This window comes from Phaethon aethereus (assembly GCF_964289735.1).
Source record: "Phaethon aethereus genome assembly, chromosome: 3".
NCBI classification, from domain to species: Eukaryota; Metazoa; Chordata; class Aves; order Phaethontiformes; family Phaethontidae; genus Phaethon; species Phaethon aethereus.
This window is the reverse complement of record NC_138576.1, coordinates 104,239,433-104,258,918: the sequence shown is the minus strand read 5'-3', so window position 1 is coordinate 104,258,918 and position 19,486 is coordinate 104,239,433. Positions and strand designations below refer to the sequence as shown.

Sequence of the window (19,486 nt, the reverse complement as noted above, 5' to 3'; positions counted from 1 at the left end):
CACTTAAGTCACAAATGAAGTATCTCTTACAGCTAAGCCACTTCTGTCTCAATCTTGTGGGTAAAAGAAGTCATTGCTAATCAGGATTACCAGATTTTCTTGGTACCAAGTTTACCATCTTTTAAAATTACCACATTAAACTGATTTCCTGCTCTTTCCTTCCTTTATGCTATTTCACTATGTCAGACTGCATTTGCAGGAATCTAACTGTTGCGAGGCTGTAGGCACGGAACCGGTATCCTTATAAAATGTGCCCTGGCAATGGAAGGAAGCTGTGGAGGAATGTTTGCTGATTTTCAGGCCTGAGTGACAAATATTTGTCTTTGAACTGTTTTTTTTGTCTTGTTACAGTGGAGCAAAGCAGTGTTCCTGGTTCTGCTGCCATGCAGCTGGGGTTTTGGTTTGAATGTTTCCAACTTCAGTGGAGGCATGCAATAGCACATGTATTTCTTAAAGCAGAAGGTGCTCCTTTTGAACATTTCAATGTGGTGAGAAAATTGAAGACAAGCATTTATTCCCCTCGCTGAGTTTAAAGGGACATTGTGAACTTAAAATTCTAGATATTTGAGGGGGGGAGTTTCTTCTTCAAAAATACCTGGTAATGGCAGTGGTTTTTCTGCACACTTTTCGTGGTTTGCTGTTCTGCTTCCTGTCCAGAAATGCTCTGTGAAGGACTTGCACAAACTGCTACTTTTCTCCTTGATAATCAGGTCAATCAATTGACCATGAAGCGTTATTAAGCACAAGAGACAGCCTGATCGCCTGAGGAGAAATGACAGAGGGATTTAATAACTTACTACCTGTCAGCTGAGCCACAGAAGTTGAGCTATTAGCCTGGCCAGCTGATAGATAAAATGAATTGAGTAAATCAATTAAAGGATTAAATTGAACTTTTTTTTTTTTCCCTTTGCATTTGGAGTGGGATAACAGAGCCCACCTTTTTACTACTTCTCGGACAAAACTTTTTAGTGTATTGTAAGCTGGCTGTGTGTTTTTACCCTCTATTGTATTTAACAAGAGTAGGTAAAATACTCTAGGTAACAGCAGCAGGTTTTTTTCCTGTTTTTCTTTGGCTGAAAGAAAACTTTGAAAACTTCAAAGTCAGACATTAGTCTTCACCTAGTATGCTAAAAATGTACTTTTTTCTAGAAAATTAAGCTTCATAAGTTCTCCTTTTTAGTTGTTTTCAGTTGCATGCTACTTCTCATGGCTTGCACTTTTCAGTCATTAACTTTATTTCAGTCCTTCAGAAAGTTAGATCTGTGAAACGCTTTTGAAGATTAAAAATAGTTTCTTTTTAAACCGCTCTACAGTAGAAGTGATTAGTAGTGTAAATTGAGACGTTCCAGGGGAACTATCTATAGTACAGTAATCCATTTTTTTCTCCGAGTGATCTAGAAATAAAATAATTTTATTTGGGAATAATTAACTGCTTGTGAGAAACCTGATTTTGCAGATGCCTAATGTATTTCGTAGTTAGTTTTTACTACTTTTTGAAAGCCACAGTTCAGTAAGATTATTGTATGTTGGCTGCTTAATAAAGACACTGAAGTAATAATTTCAAAATCAGCACATGGTTGATTGATTTCCCTTTAAAACAATTCTCGTTTCAGTTTCTTGCCTTGTGGGGTACTGCCATAGGTAGATATGTGAAATACTTGGTAACGAAGGTCACAGTCAACTATGACTGCCACATCCAGGCATTTTCCAACTTCCATGGAGTTAGAGAGGACATTGGAGAGAATTTGCATGTAATTGAGGAGAGGGATAAAGGGGATCTTCCAAGTTCACATTGAGAGAAATAGAAGGGATCTGTGCTTAGCTTGCCAGGGGAAAGGAAAGGAGGTTGAACATTATGGAATGAATAGTCCTTCCCACCTTCATATCTCTAGTCTGATTCTATCTACTTGTGACCAAATACAGCATTTTTTTTTTTTTTTACTTTGTGTTCAAGGCTCAATTCAGTACTAATTTGGGAGTCATTAGAAAGTAATAGAAGTGGCAGTTTTCAAAAGTGTGATGATGTTAATTGGATTTCTGCAAGGTCAGGGAAGCGATGCATGGATTATTGCTTCTTGTCTTCAGTGTGTAGCCTATTGCTTTTGCATCAGTTAAACCACTGCTTAAAAGACAGATAGTAGTGAAGTAATTAATTGTCCTGTGATGAGAGAGCCTGGAGACCTGTTAATAACAGTACTAAAGGCTCAGTGCTGGAGGTGAAATACTTCCTTTGATGTCAGAAATTAAAATAGTAGCCAGTAAGAACGACTTAAGATACTGAACAAACACAGAAAATAATTATATATCCTACAGACGTGGGCAATGCATCTTTCTTTTCCTTTTGAACTTCACAGAGCTACTCTGCCTGCCCATCCGTTCCCTTTACCTTCCATTGCAGTAACCATCTCTTCTGCTGAAGAGGGCCAGACTCTACTCCCTTGTCTCTTTGCCCCCAAAACAGCATTAGACGTATTCTGGTCTTTAATTTATGACAGACTTCTTCTAGTTTTCCATCTTCTGCTCTTCTTTGAGAGGCAGTCTTCTCTTTCTCTATTTAGTTAACTTTGTGATGATGGAACTAGCAATTTTAACTCCTTTTCCTTACCTCAGCATATTTTTGCTAGTCAGTGTAAATGTTGGATGATCAACAGCTGCAGCTTCCTCCTGATGTCATTCTTGCCACTGGAGAATCTGGTTTCTGGTCACAAAATAGTGACTAATGGTTTCTGTCATCTGAGCAGCATTTTCTGAACCCACTTTCTTGCCTATAGCTAACTTGTTTAGATTTGAATTGCTGAGTTTGTTGAATGTAGCGGTTTTAAATCTAATGATCCAACTACAGGTTTTTTTTTTGCTTTTACCAGAGTAGTTTAATAATAGTAAGTGTAGAAATTAAAACAAACTTGCTAAGTTTAAAACAAACAAACAAAAAACCACAAAGCACAAAACCCAAACATTTTTTACAATTTTTTTTTTTTAAATCTAATGAGGTGAGACAGTTGAATTTGAAAGTTGGGTCAAAAGCTTAGGTGATTTTGAGACCCTAAGTACAGAATGGTGTAATGACACAAAAAGATCAATCTCTGTGCATATGTTCTGGTAGAGTATTTTTCTTTTGTTCTTATTCTCCGCATGCAATTTAAAACTAAGCTGGATACCCTCTGCTTGGAAAAATGGTCTTGCTAATATTCCCATCTTATGCTATGTGCCAATTTGAATTGACATGTAGCATGTAGGTTTCTTTATTATAATTGGCTGGGTGTGGTGTCTCTGGGTTTTTTGTTCTGTTGATACTAAAATTTCCATGTGGTCATTGTAAAATTTACCTTTTCATTTTTTTTTTTTTAATAGTAGTGGAATGGGGTGATGATGTTAAAGCAATATCAGAAGATGAAGCCATGGTGCTGGTGAACCATCAAGCAACAGGTGACGTCTGCACTCTGATGATGTGCCTTCAGGATAAAGGCACGGTAGGCTACAATCAGGGAGCGGGATAACTTCTGTGTATGGGATCTGTTACCTTTGGTGTGCTTGCATTTGCGTGCGGTACTGATGACTGACTTCTGTGTGTTAATCCACCAAATAATCTCAAGCTCTGCATAGGAGGCTTATTGTTTAGATTTGGTTTAATGTGACAGCTAGTAGCTTGGTGCAGGTTCTAGACCATAAATGTTGCCTTTGAAGAAGGTCAGATATGAGCTTGAGTGTGCATCCAGTCTAGGTTAACACAGAGGGAAGCAGATATTGCAGGTAATCATGCACTTGACGTTTTCCTCTCACCTTACGCAACTCATGCCAACTTTGCTCAAACCACCACAGGTCTAGTTTCTTGGTTATGACTGTATTCCAGCATGGAATTTTTTTCAAAGTTAGAAGCAAGTTGTGTATGGGATTTTGGTAGGAGTTCAGAAACTGAAAGTGACTTCCTTATGAAGGCATGTCTAAGCTAAGCTAGCTAGCTAAGGTCAAAATTGCGTGAGATCTTATTTCACAAACTCTTAAGTGTTTCTTGGTGAGAATTGCAACTAATTTCAATTGTTTCATGCATTGCTGTTCAGAAAATTCATGTCTAGGGAGTGTAGTGCTGGAAACTAGAGTATGGGATTTCAACAAGAAATTAAATTTATGTGCAAATCAGGAGGAAGGGGATATGTATGATTAGGCTACAAAGGGTGGGAGACATACCAGGCAAGCTGAAAAAATGCATCAACTGTGTGTGTCTTAGTGTTGTCTTCTTTCTTGTGACCATATGGTGAAGAAACAAGGAAAACAACTGCTTTTTGTTGCATCTGCACAACTTGTAACTGGCACTGCTTTTCTTAATGTATATTAATACAGATTGTGTACACACTGTATCTCTACCAGTGATTTAACATTTTTTTTAGACATTTTCCCAGAGCTTACTTAGGACAGCAGAGATGATTAAAAACAAAACAAAAAACAAACAAACCCCAAAACCTCAAACAAACCAAACTCAAAAAAGAAAGCCTGAAAATGCCACTCAAGATTGAGCAGAGACTAATTTCTTTCTTTCTACTGTAGCCTAGAGAATACTGTTTTAAAAGTACTTTTAATTGCTTTAATTTCTTTTGGAATTGAGGAATTTAGGTATATATGGTATTCTGTACTCTACCACAATGAGTGGTATGGCAGAATAAACACTCTTTAATTCCCTTCATCAAAATTATCCATAGGACAATCTTGTGATAAAGATGTGACTGTGAGGGTATAGTCCTGTGGATATGTGTTGCATATAATCTTGGCTATTGATGTCCCAGGCATTTTAAATATCATAGAGGTTCATTGACTCATGTATATGTGTTAGTGTATACACAAATCTAAGCCATATTTAGCTTGTTTGACTCCATAGCTAAAAAGTTTCAGTCAAGACAGGGTAAGTTTCAGTGAATGTAGAAGACGTTAAAAATGGAGAAAGGCATTGAGAGGGCAAATAATATTCACCACAGAAACTGTTAGGCTTGTGGGTTTTCTGAAAAGCAAAACATCCTTAAAATCACTATTTTTTTTCCCCTTAAATAATTGCAGTCATTGCTCTTGGAATAAACATGTCCAGAGCCTAGTATGTCTTTAATGTTTTTAGCTAATAAAGAAATAAAAAAAAGTACAAGCTTCAACACATGCTTAAAATATAGCATGAGTAGTACAAGGCTAAAAATAATGAGAAAGATCAGGATGGTTTATCCTTGATAGAACTTGCTGAATCAGGTGTTTTTAAATAGCATGCTTCATATTTCTCAACAGAGAATTGTCTTTACTTTGACTGTGAAACCACTGGAGGAAAAAAGACCAAACCCACCTGTCCAAAAGAAATCATTATACAATAGGCAACTATTTAAAATAGGCAGTTTTCTTTAAATGCAGTTTAAACTTAACATGGAGTCCTTCACAACCTTGATATTCGTCTGTTAGTAATAAGATAGTAATTCCCAAGAATTTTTTTTAGTTTTGTTTACGATGGTTAAGCTGCACTAATTCCTAAACATGCTACCACTCAGGCCACACTTTATAGCTCTCAAAGTATTTTGTGAGGGTGAAAGGCTCACCTCCATTTCACACAAAGGGGCTTATGAAGAACTAAAACAGCTGACCAAAGGCGGGCTCTCAGGGGTGGTGGTGCGGTGGCAGCACTAGGAAGGCTCTCCTCCTGTGGCAGTCCAAAATTTCTTTTGCTTGCTTTTGCCAGCCAACACAGACTGTGAAACCAGAAGTAATCTGCAAGTACTTACCATTCGATGCTGCTTTTAAAAAAATCTTGATTTAAGGCATCAGAAGTGTTCTTTTTAAAGTGTTTTTAAAGTGTTCTATTTAAAGTTCTGTGTTTTTCTGTGTAGTGAGGTAGAATACTGAAACGTTCTTGCAGCTTGACAGTTTTTTCTAAGGGCCATGTCAGGAACTGTGATGTGTTTTTGGTATTTTTTTTTTCTAGTATTTCATAAATTCTTATATACAAATGGTAGCGTAGCCTATCCGTTTTAAGCAAATTTAATCTCACTAAGCAGTAAGCTAAAATACATGTTGTAAGATGTTTCTTCTCTTTCAGATTCACTTATGTGAATAAGGGAAGCGTGATCTCTTATTAGGGAAGTGGAACTTAGCTGAAAGTTATAACTTTAATGGCAGGACTGGACTGGTATTGTTTGACTAATACATGTTACCGTAAGGCAAGCCACACAGAGCAAGGTTTCAGCTGAATCAGAAGTAACCTAATTATACTTCATTTAATATAGTTCAAGAAATCGTTCCAATTTGTGAAAGTAACTGTTAAACTTAGTGACTTGGCTGAGGTGTCTCAAACATTAAAGATTATGTGTTTAACAAAGAGAAGTAGGTTAAGATGCTGCTATTACTACTTTCTGACTGGATTAGGACTGATAAATGTGGCTATTTTTTCACATTTAAAGCAGAAGGCACTGCCAGGAAGGGTACAGTGGAGAGAAAAAAGTAGAGCTTGCAGCTGTTTGAGTGCAAGTTTCAAGACCTGTATTCCCAGGTTTCATTGTTAAGTTAGAGGTGCTTGAAAGATGAAAGTCAGTCTGTTCAGGTTGCTTTCTTGCGAAATCTGTGTAGGGTGAAATTAAAGTGGGCCTCTGAATAGGAAGCACCTCGATATTTTGTTTGTTTGGTTTTGTTTTTTGTTTAATTTAAAAAATCACTGTCCTGTAAGAAGTGATGGTCAAAGTGAGTCTAATGACTCAACCTCTATTTTTGCCTTCTTGCTCTGCTTCTTGGCTGGGACAAGGAGCATGATGTATGAAATTCTCAGGGATGCATGTGGCTGCTCTGCCATGAGAGAAAATGGTAATGGCATGTGGGCTGTCCGTAAGTCTCGGTGAATGCTGCTGTTCATAGATAGAGTGAGCATGTATGGAGCACATCGGAAGCATGAGAACAACGTGATCTCATCCCCAATATTGCCAAGTACAAAAAAATATAAGGAAACGTGTTTTTGTGGTAGACATGAAACAATTGGAGATTTCAAATACAGATCTGTATTGTTTTGTGTGCTTTAACAAACACTGAAAATGGTTTTAGTTTGCACCTGGCAAAAGACAGAGTAGAAATAACTCTAGTGTATGGCTAATAGTGTAGAACTATTTAATCTATTTTAGAGCAGCTATTTAATCCTGCTCTTGAGGAAGAAGTGTAGCACCTGTCCTGCTTTATGCTTTAAAGGACTTTATTCCATATATATGCTAGTTTAATTGCTGTTGTGAGGGTGACAAGAATGTGACCAGTATATACATAATTCTCTGCACTTGATATTTACTAAACTCTTTTTTTTTTTTTTTTTTAACTTTTCAGGTTGTCCGTCAGATGATGTGGCTGATGGATCATATTTTTAAGTATACAAACTTTGGCATTGTGTCTCTAATCCATGGTGACTTCTTTATAAGACAGGTAAATGCAAACATGTAGTAGTGCTTTGATTTATGTTATATTTGGAACATTGTGGTGTTATGGGACTTACTCATTACCTCCTGGATGGTTTGCAGGATGAAATAATGACACTGTAATGTGTGTATTTGGGTAGAGCTTTTTTCTGAAACAGCTTTTTTCCAAGCTTATTTTATTATTTGCCTTGACATGAATGTTTACAGAACCCAATTATGATGGGAGCCTTTTATGAGAGAGGTGTACAAGCAAAGTACATGGGAAGTCCTTTTTGTTTCTCCACTTCTGACTGCCCATTATTGGCGCCTCTCTTCTTTCCTTAGTGACCTTGAAGCTGTGCAGTGAGTCTGGTTAGGTCACTGTTCTGACTGTCAAAGTTTCAGATAAGGAAAGGCAGGACCATCCTTTTTAATGGTGACATGGTAGTAGACCAGTTTAAGGTGGTGATGGACCTGCATAAATAGTAATTAATTGATTCTTGAAGGTTAATTATTATTTGAACATCAGGAAAAAATGTGTGTTGAGCCCACCATCTCAGATGTTCAGGAATGAAAACCTCAGATTATTTCTTACAATTTGGGGTTTTTTTTGTTGTTCAGTAGGTGTTGATCAAACTGCAGTCTAAAAATAGAAACTCAGAAGTACAATGATAAACATGAACCTACTGCCAGTTACGTGAACTGCGACATCCAGCATACGCATTTCTTTCCTCTCCTTATTTTTATTTATCTGGACTGAAAATGTATGGGCAGCTAGAGAGAATTAATGAATTTTCACTTTACAGAGCAGGAGAAGCTAATTTACTCAGAACAAAATTAAGAAATACTTAATCACAGCTCTACACAGCTAAAGTGAGGTTTCTCACTAAGACTAGAGGAGTGGTTAGAAAACCTCAGGCAAAATTCAATAGTAAAATAAAGGTCTCTAGAGATACACAACTGTGTACTGTGAGAGTATGGAAAGGAACAGGGTTTGACATTTCATGAAATAGAAATCTATTTCAGTAGTTAAAATTCACAAGATACGCATTTTGAGGTACACATGGCTGTCAGCTTGTTAACTGTAATTTCTGAATGTGGCCTTGCAATTCCAGTTACAAAACCAAACAATTACTGAGCTGCAAAAACTTAAGGGTTTTCCTCATTTTTGTGAAGTGACTGAGGTATGCAGCATCACAAATAACGATGTCATCGTGAGTCTAAATATAAATGTTGAAAATAAAATGTTTCTTGTCTGTTAGTCTTTGGATGTAGCAAAAACACTTAAGGTGAGTGAGTAATGATTCTTTGCCTAACTATAGAAAGGCCGCAGTAATATTTGGATGAGCAAATGCTTCATTTTTTTTCCCTGCAAAGTAATGTAATTTGATCATGATACAGTACATCCTATTTGTTAAAAATGTACACTAGCCTTATTTTCATGAGCAGCACCAATGGCAATTTCAGGAATGCTTCTGAAGTCTACTAGAAGTTGACTAGTGTTTTCTCCCATTGAGAAGCTTACTGGAAACAGACTGCCAGTTACTTGCCATATTGGTCATGCAAAGTACACAGCATCCTAAAGAATTTGTCAGCAGTCTGCTGCTACCTGTTTTCTTTCCTCTAAAGGAAAGAAGGCTGAGCCTGTTCCCTGTGATGGTGATCAACTAGCCATGGCCTTCAAGGATTGGTTGTATTAAGGAGCTGCTTCTCTATGGCTTACTTTCTCTTCTTTCTGGACATTATGTTAATTGCGTTTTATCTCCAGGACTCTTCAGTATTCTACTAGTCACAGCTGCTTTCAAACACTGCTCTCTTTCCCATTAGTCCAGTAGATTTTTCTGTATCACAGCAGCCCCTTAAACCTCATGGTATTTGCTAAATGGCAATTTATCCACCAGTCATATTCGTTAAGTTTGTTTAGGTTTTGGAGAGTTCTAATATCTAACATGTGAGAAGTTTATTGTTCACTGCTGTTTTTTTTAACTATTGTGCTATCCTGGAGTCCTGTGATCTGGTGAGAAAGGACTGTTTTAACTGAGGAACTTTTGTATAGTTTATATAGTTTTGTTGCCATTTCAGTGAATTAAAATCACCTCTGCTGAGGGAAGCTTAAATTTTGGACTCCTGTGTCTTTTGAGTGATTTGGCAAAGTCACTTTAGAGCACTCAAAAATGATAGTTGATGTGAATTAATTCCTGTGAAAATTTGGGCAGCTTGCTCTTGCTGTGTGTGGAAGTGGGAAGAGAAGAGATTGTTGTTGAAGAAATTTCTGCAGTAATTAAGGACAAATCTTACTGTCTTAAGTGAAAAAGTTGTACTAATACATCCAAGAGGAGAAATGAGTGAGGGTTGTTGGTTGTTGTTTTTCTCCTCCTCTTGGTCCTTCAGGTTTAATTATCACCTGGCTATATCCTATATACAGCTAATTATCAAACTAGAAGCTGGAGTCATACAGTATCTCCTTAGCTAGGGCATCTCATTTTTATTGTTGTAGGCTTTCTTTAAGTTTACACAGATAAAATCAGTTCCTACTCAACAGTTTCTCCTAGAGGAAGAAAACCTCCAGCCATCACAGCCCAGTATGTTTATTCCCTCCGCTCCCCCCCTGCCCAAACAGTAACTGTTTCCATCAGTGTGCTGATTTCAGTTGAGACTAAGCATTCAAGCAGCACAGGTTTGGGAGAATTCTGTGGTTCTGCTGTGGTAATCGAACTCAAGCCTGGTCTTGAGGTCCGGCTGTGTCTTCTGGCACCTCTGCTAATACAGGATGCAGGGAGAGGTGCGTAGAAGATACGTAAGCAAAGATACTGTTTGGCTTCCAGAAATTACTGATGATACATGGACCTCCAAATGATAGCTTGACCCCTAGATTGTCTTTGCAGAACTTGGTTTAGCAAATTCAACTTGGGACCCAGCAACAACTAGGGAATTGTGTAAATACCTTCTCCTGTTACGTGGAGTTCCTGTTTACGATCTGGATGTCGCTTTTGCAGAGAAGTCATCAAATCGAAAGCTTCATCCTTAATTTCAAGGTTGTTGGGTTTTTTCCCCCGGCCTTTTGTAAAGTGGCATTAACTCAGCCACCAGTGGGTACTCTGGGAACATCCTTTTGTTTTGTCATAGAGGCTTATTTGTATCTCTGAAGAGAGGGAGAAATCATAGAAATGTAGTAATTGTCTGTCTTAATGGTACCTCTTTTAAGCATTCATTTTATTTAGGTAATGTTTTATCCTTATAGGGAAGAGCACACCGTGACCAGCAGCTTGTGTTACTCAAGGAACATCTAGAAAAATATTACAGGAGCCGTAATCGGAAATGGATTGTTTTATTTCCAGAGGGTGGCTTCCTTAGGAAAAGAAGAGAAACAAGCCAGGCATTTGCCAAGAAAAACAATTTGCCATTTCTTAAACATGTCACCCTGCCAAGACTTGGGGCAACACAAGTAATTCTGAAAACGCTTGTAGCACCGCAAGAAAATGGAACTCCAGCAGGTAGAGACACTGTGATAAAAGGTAAAGACCATTTCACTCTTGTGGATAAAAAAAAAATTCAGTCCAAGGTTTGAGTTAAGCAAAACATTTTGTGTTGAATTGGTCTCTTTAAATGTCAAATACATCCATAATGCACCATCATATTTATATAAATGTTTTCATATTTGCTTTTATTTCCACTAAATTTATTTTTTGTGTTGAGACACACAGAAAAAGAAAACCGTAGTTTTAATTTGATTCAGTCTACAGTGTGGCTGCATGAATGTTTGTCTTGGTACACGTGATGGGTAGAGCAGATACTGGCATGGGCACCCAGAGGGGGCAAGAAGGTGGGCTGCTGCTTTCTGCACAATTGATGGTTTGCACTGGTTTATGGTAGTATGGAACTATAGTAAAAGTATTTCTGGAATATGCAAAGTATGTTTAAATTTTTATTTCTGGCTTTTAAAAGTTTCTTTGCATCCAGTACTGTATGCATCGTTCCTCTTCTTGAACTATTTTCTATTGAGTTCAAGTCCTTCTATTCTCTACAGATTTTTAGGATGACAGTCCCCTTTGTTGCTGGAGTTAACTGTCACTGACTAGATTTAAAGGATTGTTTTGGCTGTCTGATAGTAGAAGTCTTATGAAGGAATAAGAATATTCCTGCAGCATTATTGTTCTGGGGTGCCTGGGCTGTAGGGGAGACTATAGCTGGGATATAAATAATGTAGTTATGGGACTTGGTGCTTTTAGTTTCTCAATTTTTAAAATTAAGTTCTTGGCATGTTCAGAGAGCAGGGTTAGATCTTACTTAACCTAGTTGTGGATTTCTGTTATTTATTATCAAAACAATGGATTGGGGATTTGTGGTGTTTCTTATTGATGGGTGATGCTGTATTTCCTTAGCCAAATTATAACAATCGTTTAGGTGTTTGAACCAAAGATCCATCCTAATAAAGCCACATATGCAGATGACTTTGGGTTTTTTCTGTGCTTACGTTCAAATTTCAGGGCTTAGCGGGAAGCCTCATAGAGCAATTGCTTCCAGATTTCTAGTTTTGAAGTCAGTTTTGTCAACATAGGAGATGAATGGAGATGATGTTCTTGCAGGAGTGGAGGGAAGATTTTAAATTAACTGAAAATCAAGCTGTGGAATGCATCTGAATATTTCCTTTCAGGCTACATTCAGAAAAGAAAAGCTGAAGAAAGCCCACGTTGTAGAAGACTTTATTTTTAAAAGAGAAACAGTATACCCTAGTCGTTGTTAAAAGTTATTTTTTTAAGAAGAAAAGTTTGGCCTGTTCCCAATCTATTTATTCCCATCTCAAAGGCAAAAAGGTATGAAAAGTAAGAAGTTCCTCAAGTGTGAATTACAGGCCTTGTAGTTCTGGAAGAGGACCAAAAGCACTTGTCAAATACCAATTTTGTATTTTTATACTCTTAAACTGATATCAACTTAGCTGAACATAAAACCTGGCTTCTCTCTCTTTTTTTATCATTCTCTCAATCTTTTTGTAACCGCCAAGCTTTACTGACAACGATGTGGGTTCACCTGCCTACCCCACCTGATTTCGTTAAATTGGTTTATGGATTAAGAGTAACTCCTCCTCCTCAAAAATCATGTCCCCTTCCTGTTGAGTTTCTTGGGTAGCTATGTTATGATGAGTCACGATACACAGTTGCAGTGTTCTTGAGTGCTGTCATTTTATGAGTACTTAATTTTAAATTATCCTTGTAGCACTTATACCATTCTAGATTTTACACGTTTCTACTTTCTCAGCCGGAATGGTGTATAATACTGGGTGAAAGAAGAAAAGTCAGCAAAAGCAACTATAATAAAAGATGGTTCATTCTTAATATACTGCTACGCTGCACCCTAATTTGGTACAAACCAAGTTGCATACAGTTGTTTCATCATGTCACCCCCGTGTTCCCCAGCCCGCTGGCTTGCTTTTGTACATCAGATGTCACTGGCGTTACAGCCTTCAAACAATAGTTCAAGAATTGTAGCATTTAGCCATTGCACATTATCTGTCCTCTTTCTATAAGGTCTCTAATCTGATTTCTGTCATTCCCTTTGGTAGAGGTGGGTTGATGAGGTTCAGTATCCTCCCCAAAATTTCGTTAGCCTTAATTATGATATTAGTATTCTTAATATCCAATCCCCTTTTCAGTTTATTTATGTATTAGTTATGAATTTCCCGATTCTTCCTCTGTGAAGTGATAGGAAGAGCAAATGTTCCTGAGCTAGACGATCAATACTGTTTGATTATTCTTGTATTCAAACTCATCAGTTTTTTATTGGTTGCTTTTCCAAGGCAAGCAGCCTCTATTTTCTTAATTTCCTCCTCATAACAGTTTTCCAAGTCTTCTTTCATATTTAAAGTCTCAAGTACTAGCCTTCTTTGGGGTCAAATTTACTGTTGGTAAAGACTAAATTAAGTGACTAAAACAGTTGTTGCTTTTGCTGCATTTTGAAATACTTGTTTAATTTTAACAAAATTGTACAGTTTTATTCCTAAATAAATAGAAGAATGGAAAAACATACAGGAAAGGTAGTACTATCACTTGACAGCTTGAGTGCCTTTGGAGCTAGAAAGTACAGACAATGTAGGTAAATGGTGTCTGTCTCTGAAAAGATGGTAAAAGTTAATTCTGGTGTGTGATGAAAGCGTCTCTCTAGGCAGATGTGCTGTACCCCCAAACACAGCGCTGCTGCCAGCAGCTGCATTCCAGGAGAAGGTTTTAGGGCATAATAGAAGTACGGGCAGCATAAAAATACTTGATGCATAGCCATCATCACCTTAACCCTGTAGGGACCAATGTGTGTGTGTGTGGGTGCTTTATGGTTTTGTTTTGTTTGTTTAATTTTTTAGCAGAATGCTTAATCTCTGACGTAGTTGCAAGTACAATGTTCCTTCAGTTAATAAGAATTCATCTTCTTGTGAGTTTTAGAACTAGCAAAATGTTCTAAGTGCTAAACAGCTGGCAATTCAAAGGAGTTGGGAGCAACTGTTCACTGACGATATGTGTTCCAGAGCTTATTTTTGATCAGTCTTGTTCTAGTATGCTTTTTTAATTCTACTTTATTTTACCATGCAGCCATTTTTTGTCTGATAAGAGCTTACTGTGAGCTTGGTTCGAATCATATTGAAATCATATCTTACAGTTTTCAAATGCAGCATAGTACATTCAGTTCTGATGCTTTTTCTCAGTGAAATTAAATTTTCTTTTCTGCCAAGCTGGACACTGGACTTTGATTTTAAAACGATAAATCAATTATAAACTTTTTGATTCACTGTTATATGAGGAATGTGACTTGAATAAACATGTGGAAAGGTTTTTTTTTATCCTGGAAAAGAGGTTCTTGTTTTGTTCCAGGTGATTTAGTATGGAGGCATCTTGGGACAATGAGTAAGATGTTCAGTCTGAGAGCTAATCTTTGGGAAAAGAGTTAATTTTAAGGTCAGTTGATCACGTGAGGACAAGTAGAGGACAAGCGGCAAGTTGCAAGAATGCATTGCTATGCAGGGGGAGGCAACAGCCTCTTTTGGCTGCATTTAGAGTGATGTAAGTGTTCAGGAAACCACACCTGACTACTAGTGAATGCTAGTAAGCATTTTCTTTGTCAAGTGGAAGCTACAGTCCTTAGGTTAACGCCTGGCTGGTGCATTCTTTTCCACTCCAGATGCAATCCGGCAGTATCGCACCATCCAGAGCTCGGCGGGAGGTGAGGTTTCCTGCTGAAACCTGTCTTTATAATCTCTTTTTTCTCAGTGGTAAACACTGACGGTCTGCTGGTGGGTTTGAAGAGTCCTGTGCATAGTCAAATCTGGCTTTTAGCATTGGTTGAGAGTAACCCCAGGGAGGATATAGAGGGGGCAAAGAGGAGCTCTGAACCCCACTAAATTTGTGATTGTAGACAGTTGAGTATCTGTGAGAGGACCATAGAGGATGATGGAGCACTGCATGTCTTGAAGATGCTGATGGTAAGTTGCTTCGTAACTAAATATGAAGCGACTGTCTATCACTAAATCCACAGCTAGAACAAAAAGAAGTAAAAAAACCCAAAAGTTATGAAGGCTTGCCTCTGCTGGTGACTTAGCTCTCATAAGGTAAGCAGGTACCATTCGTACTAAGACACATTATTACAACGTGGTTTGGGTGGAACTCTGTAGGGCAGATGCCTGCAGGCCCGTTTTGAACATTTATGTACTATCTAAAAAGAATCAGACTGCTAACATTTTGAGGCGATTTGAGAAAAATTGCCTCAAAATCCTCCACCTGTGCTGAAAGTGGCAAGTAGACTGACACCACAGAAGAAAAACTAGTCCTCGGAGGGATCAGCTTAAATTTGGCCTCTGCAGCAGTTTCTTCTGCTGAAGTCTCTGGCAGCCAGGCTGCTCCATCTTTCAGCAAGTGCTAGAAATGAAGAATGAGGGTGTCTTTCAATGGTAGGTACAAAGTTCAAAAGTTTGGCTGTCAGAAACACCCGTGGCTGTGTTGGCCAAGCCAGGCTTGGCAAGGGGAGGTCTTGAACAGGTATATGCAACACCCTTTTTTATTTTTTTAATTAAGCTACAAATGCCAGAACTGGGATTCACACCATATTGTAATTAATGCAGCAATCTTTCTGTTAGTGTGCTCCATTTAAAAAACTAATAGGGTTTATGATTGTTCAAAGGTCTCCTTAGGCTTGAAAGCAGCATCCTCAGACGTACTGAGGTCCTACCCCTTTGTGTTGTGTGCAGTTGTCTGTTTCTTTTTCAGCTTCAGGATCTGTTAGAGCTTCATGGCTTTAAAATAAATATGCTCATGAGCAGGCCACAACACAGTATAACCTCCCAAAAAGGACAGCAAGATGTATTTCAAAATTAATTTTCTTAAATCCTTGGTGACTTAGGGTTTTTTGGCAATGTGGGATCTTGGATGATTACGTAAGGCTTATTTTAAGCCAGAGCATGCAGAAATATGCCTGTGACTGTGATTTGATAGCACGTCTTGATAATTGCATGTGGAGGTAGCTGCGCTAAGACCTGCTTGCACTAAAGCAAGGTCTATGGAGGCTGACATTTACCTTCAGATTTCCGCCCCCCCCTCCCCAACCTGGGCTGTCAGAGGCAGGTTTTTCTCCCCACCCTGCCCTGGAAGGGGCTGTAGGTGAGTTTGGAGCTAGCTGGTCTGAGGAATCCATGCAGCAGCTCTGCTCCACAAAAGCAGAAGGTAGGAAATCAGCACAGAAGACGACTGCAGGAGTCTTCCTGTAATGAAGTTTGAACCATTATCCACTGAAAGAACAGTTTGAAATACTAGCTAAATATTTAATAAATGATTTTAAAACATTTTACTATAAATAATAAGATAATGTGCCCCTACTCATCTGGCACTTTTTAATTGCAATTAATGATCTTTGTTGCTTACTCACTTAGACAATTTACTCTTTTATCCACTCTTTCTTTACATCTGGGAAAATAATAAATTGAATGGCTTTATTCCGAAATCCATTTCTAAATGAATACTTCCATGGATTTGCTATTAATTTCATATTGGCTTTTCTCTAATACATTGCTACTTTTAAATGAAGGACTCTGTAGTTAGTGTTTTTCTTGAGAGACTTGACAAGCACTCTGTCATGATGCTGGCAAGCCTGGAGCTTCTAATGGGACCTCATGTTCTCATTTCACGTGTCTGTCAGAGTTTTAAAATACTGTATTTCCAGAAGGTGACACTGAATGTTTTGGCTTGACCTGTGTAGCTTGCATTTGGTCAAATTTTGGAATAGCATATTGCATACTACTAATAACTTGTAACCTAAATATTAGAAAATACTCTCTAGCCTTATTCAGGTAGTGTATTTGCATTTGTAACGAAGCAGTATAAATCCATTGTTGAATAGACACCATGAAAACACTATCTGCTTGTTAAAATAATTGATAGATATATGTGATAGTGTTGCTGTAACTGTGTTCTCACACTTAATTAAATGCAGGTAGAAACTTGCAAGGCAGTCCTTGCACATATGTCCTAGTTGGTGTTAATAACTCTGTGGCTTTTAGAGTGCACCTCAGACTGTGTTGCAGATTTCTTCACGTGTGTGGTAGCTCTTCTGTAAAATTTGAGTGGCAATTCTGGGCAAGACCAGACATCTGTCTAGCCCGACATCTTGTCCATGACTCCAAGTGGGTATCAGAGGAAGAGTGAGAACACAGCAAACATGCATCATACTTCTCCCACATACTCTCCTAGCGTCTGGCTGTTTCCAGTGCGGTGGATTTCCCAAGCCAGATGGGGGTTTCTGCCTGTATAGTTAACCCTCCAGCAGATTTCTTCCATGTACTTGTCCAATTCCCTCTTGAACCCAACTCTCAGCATCCTTGACATCTTTTGGCAAGGGATTCCACACAGTTTTATTCCCCTCTGCACAAAGAATCGTTTCTGCTTGCTTTGAAAACTTTTCCTCTTGACTTCATTTTGAATGGTTTATTCTTGTGTTGAGAAAGTGTGTGGACAGTCTATTCCTGTGCACCTTCTTTGTGCCAACAGTGTTTTTGTCAACCTCTTATCGTATTTCTTTCATAGCTATCTCAGGCTTGAAGAGTCTTGCATTTTGTACTAAGGTGTAACACCTTTTACATGCTTCTGCCAACAGGTGGCTGGTTTTAATAGTCAACTTTTTAAATGCTTTAAGATATTGCTGGGTATGATGTAAGCATATTACTTTACTAGTGTATTAAGCATTAAGTAAGCATATTGCCGGGGGGGTGGACTAGATGACCTTTAAAGGTCCTTTCCAATCCAAACTATCCTATGATTCTATGATATTACTGTACTAGCCCGAACATAACATGACCTCAGATAGAAGGCAGCTCCAGTTCCCACAGAACAGATATAAAAGTGACAAGCTAAACTCAAAGTGCCATCCTGGCAATGTGCCCCTCCTTCCTGGCCTGCTTTCCGGATCTGCTGCTCTCCCTCTTTGCAAACCCGTGAATTGAAGACATACCAGAGAGAGGTTATGGCTAGGTTGATATCTGACCTTGACGATTGCTGGAAGGAACCTATGTTCAGATTTAAATTTGACTGTCCTGAATAATCTTCATAGCAAGTATTTTCACCTCCTTTGATCCTTTTTTCAGTTTCTAAATATGCTGAGCAGCGTATGAACATGTACTGGTATCAGTCTTTCTGGGACCTTGTGGGTGCAATCTCCTCTCCATTGTGAGAACTGACCATTCATTGCTTTCTTGTCTTTAGTACACAAAGTGGTGTATTTCCTCTTTATCCCATAACTCAGATTTTTAAGAACCTTTGAGGGATTTAAAAAAAAAAGTCTTTGAAAATCTGATTATGTTGTATGACGTAAATCACCTTTATCCACTTGCCTTAACGCAGTAGTGAGGCTAGTTGTCCAAAGGAATCTGGATGGCTGTTGCTTCATCAGTGATGGGCAACTGTGAGCTCTTGCGAAGACCCAGTTGTAAATGTACTTAAAGTGCGTACCAAGAAAGTTGGATATTTAGTTTTGAAGTTTTCCTTCTGGTGAATGGGGGGGAAACACCTAACGTTTGGGCCACCGTACTATGTAACTATACTCGTACACAGTGAGTGAACTTGTTCTATTCTGTGTACTACAATATGTAAGAACAACAGAAATAACTGTGTGTTGTGGTGTAGCCCCAGCCGGCAACTAAGTACCACGCAGCCGCTCGCTCACTCCCCCCTCCCCCAGTGGGATGGGGGAGAGAATTGGGAAAAAAACCTCGTGGCTTGAGATAAAAACAGTTTAGTAGGACAGCAAGAGAGAAAGAGACAACAATGATAACAACAATAATACCGACAAAGGAATGTACAAGAACAAGTGATGCCCAATACAGCAATTGCTCACCACCCAGCGATCGACAGCCTGTCCCCGAGCAGCGATTTCCGCCAACTCCAGTTTATGTACTGGGCATGACGTCGGATGGTAGGGAATATCTCTTTGGCCAGCCTGGGACAGCTGTCCTGGCTGTGCCCCCTCCCAACTTCCCGTGCACCCCCAGCCTTCTTGCTGGCAGCCCAGCACAAGAAGCTGGACTGTCCTTGACTGCTCAGCAGCAACCCAAAACATCAGCATGTTATCAATATTTTCTCATCCCAAATCCAAAACACAGCCTCACAGTAGCTTCTGTGAAGAAAACCAGCTCTATCCTGGCTGAAACCAGGACACTGTGGAAGTAAAATCTTGGTCTAGCTGAAGTTTGTAAGAGTATTTCTGTGCTCTAATGAAATCTGGATTTGGTTTTTGGCTGCCTTATTTTATTTGTGCCTCAGACCTCATGAAGTAATATAAAAATGAAGTAACTATCAAAAGTGTGATAGGCACTTTCTGATTACTTTTAATGTCACGTTTCTTTCTCTTCCTAGAGAGCAAATCAAAAGGCCTCCAGTGGGTGATAGATACAACCATTGCCTATCCCAAAGGTGAACCCATAGACATCCAAACTTGGATTCTTGGCTACCGGCAACCAACGGTTACACATGTACATTACAGGTAGGAAATAAACCGTCTACTCTTACATTGAACTAAAATATTAAAAACCAATTATTCACAAATTAGTAATATCGTGTGTCAGGATATGG

At 38.6% G+C, this 19,486-nt stretch overlaps 1 protein-coding gene across 1 annotated transcript in view; it reads left to right on the top strand.

The window, feature by feature from the left end:
- Window positions 1–19,486, top strand: part of LPGAT1 (lysophosphatidylglycerol acyltransferase 1) — a gene marked incomplete at its 3' end in the record, with an annotated part of 62,163 nt that overhangs the window by 27,399 nt on the left and 15,278 nt on the right. The window contains exons 2-5 of the mRNA XM_081998163.1: window positions 3,352–3,470; window positions 7,324–7,419; window positions 10,633–10,906; window positions 19,271–19,397. Coding sequence (XP_081854289.1) covers window positions 3,352–3,470; window positions 7,324–7,419; window positions 10,633–10,906; window positions 19,271–19,397 — 616 coding nt within the window. The remainder of the gene's footprint in view (window positions 1–3,351; window positions 3,471–7,323; window positions 7,420–10,632; window positions 10,907–19,270; window positions 19,398–19,486) is intronic.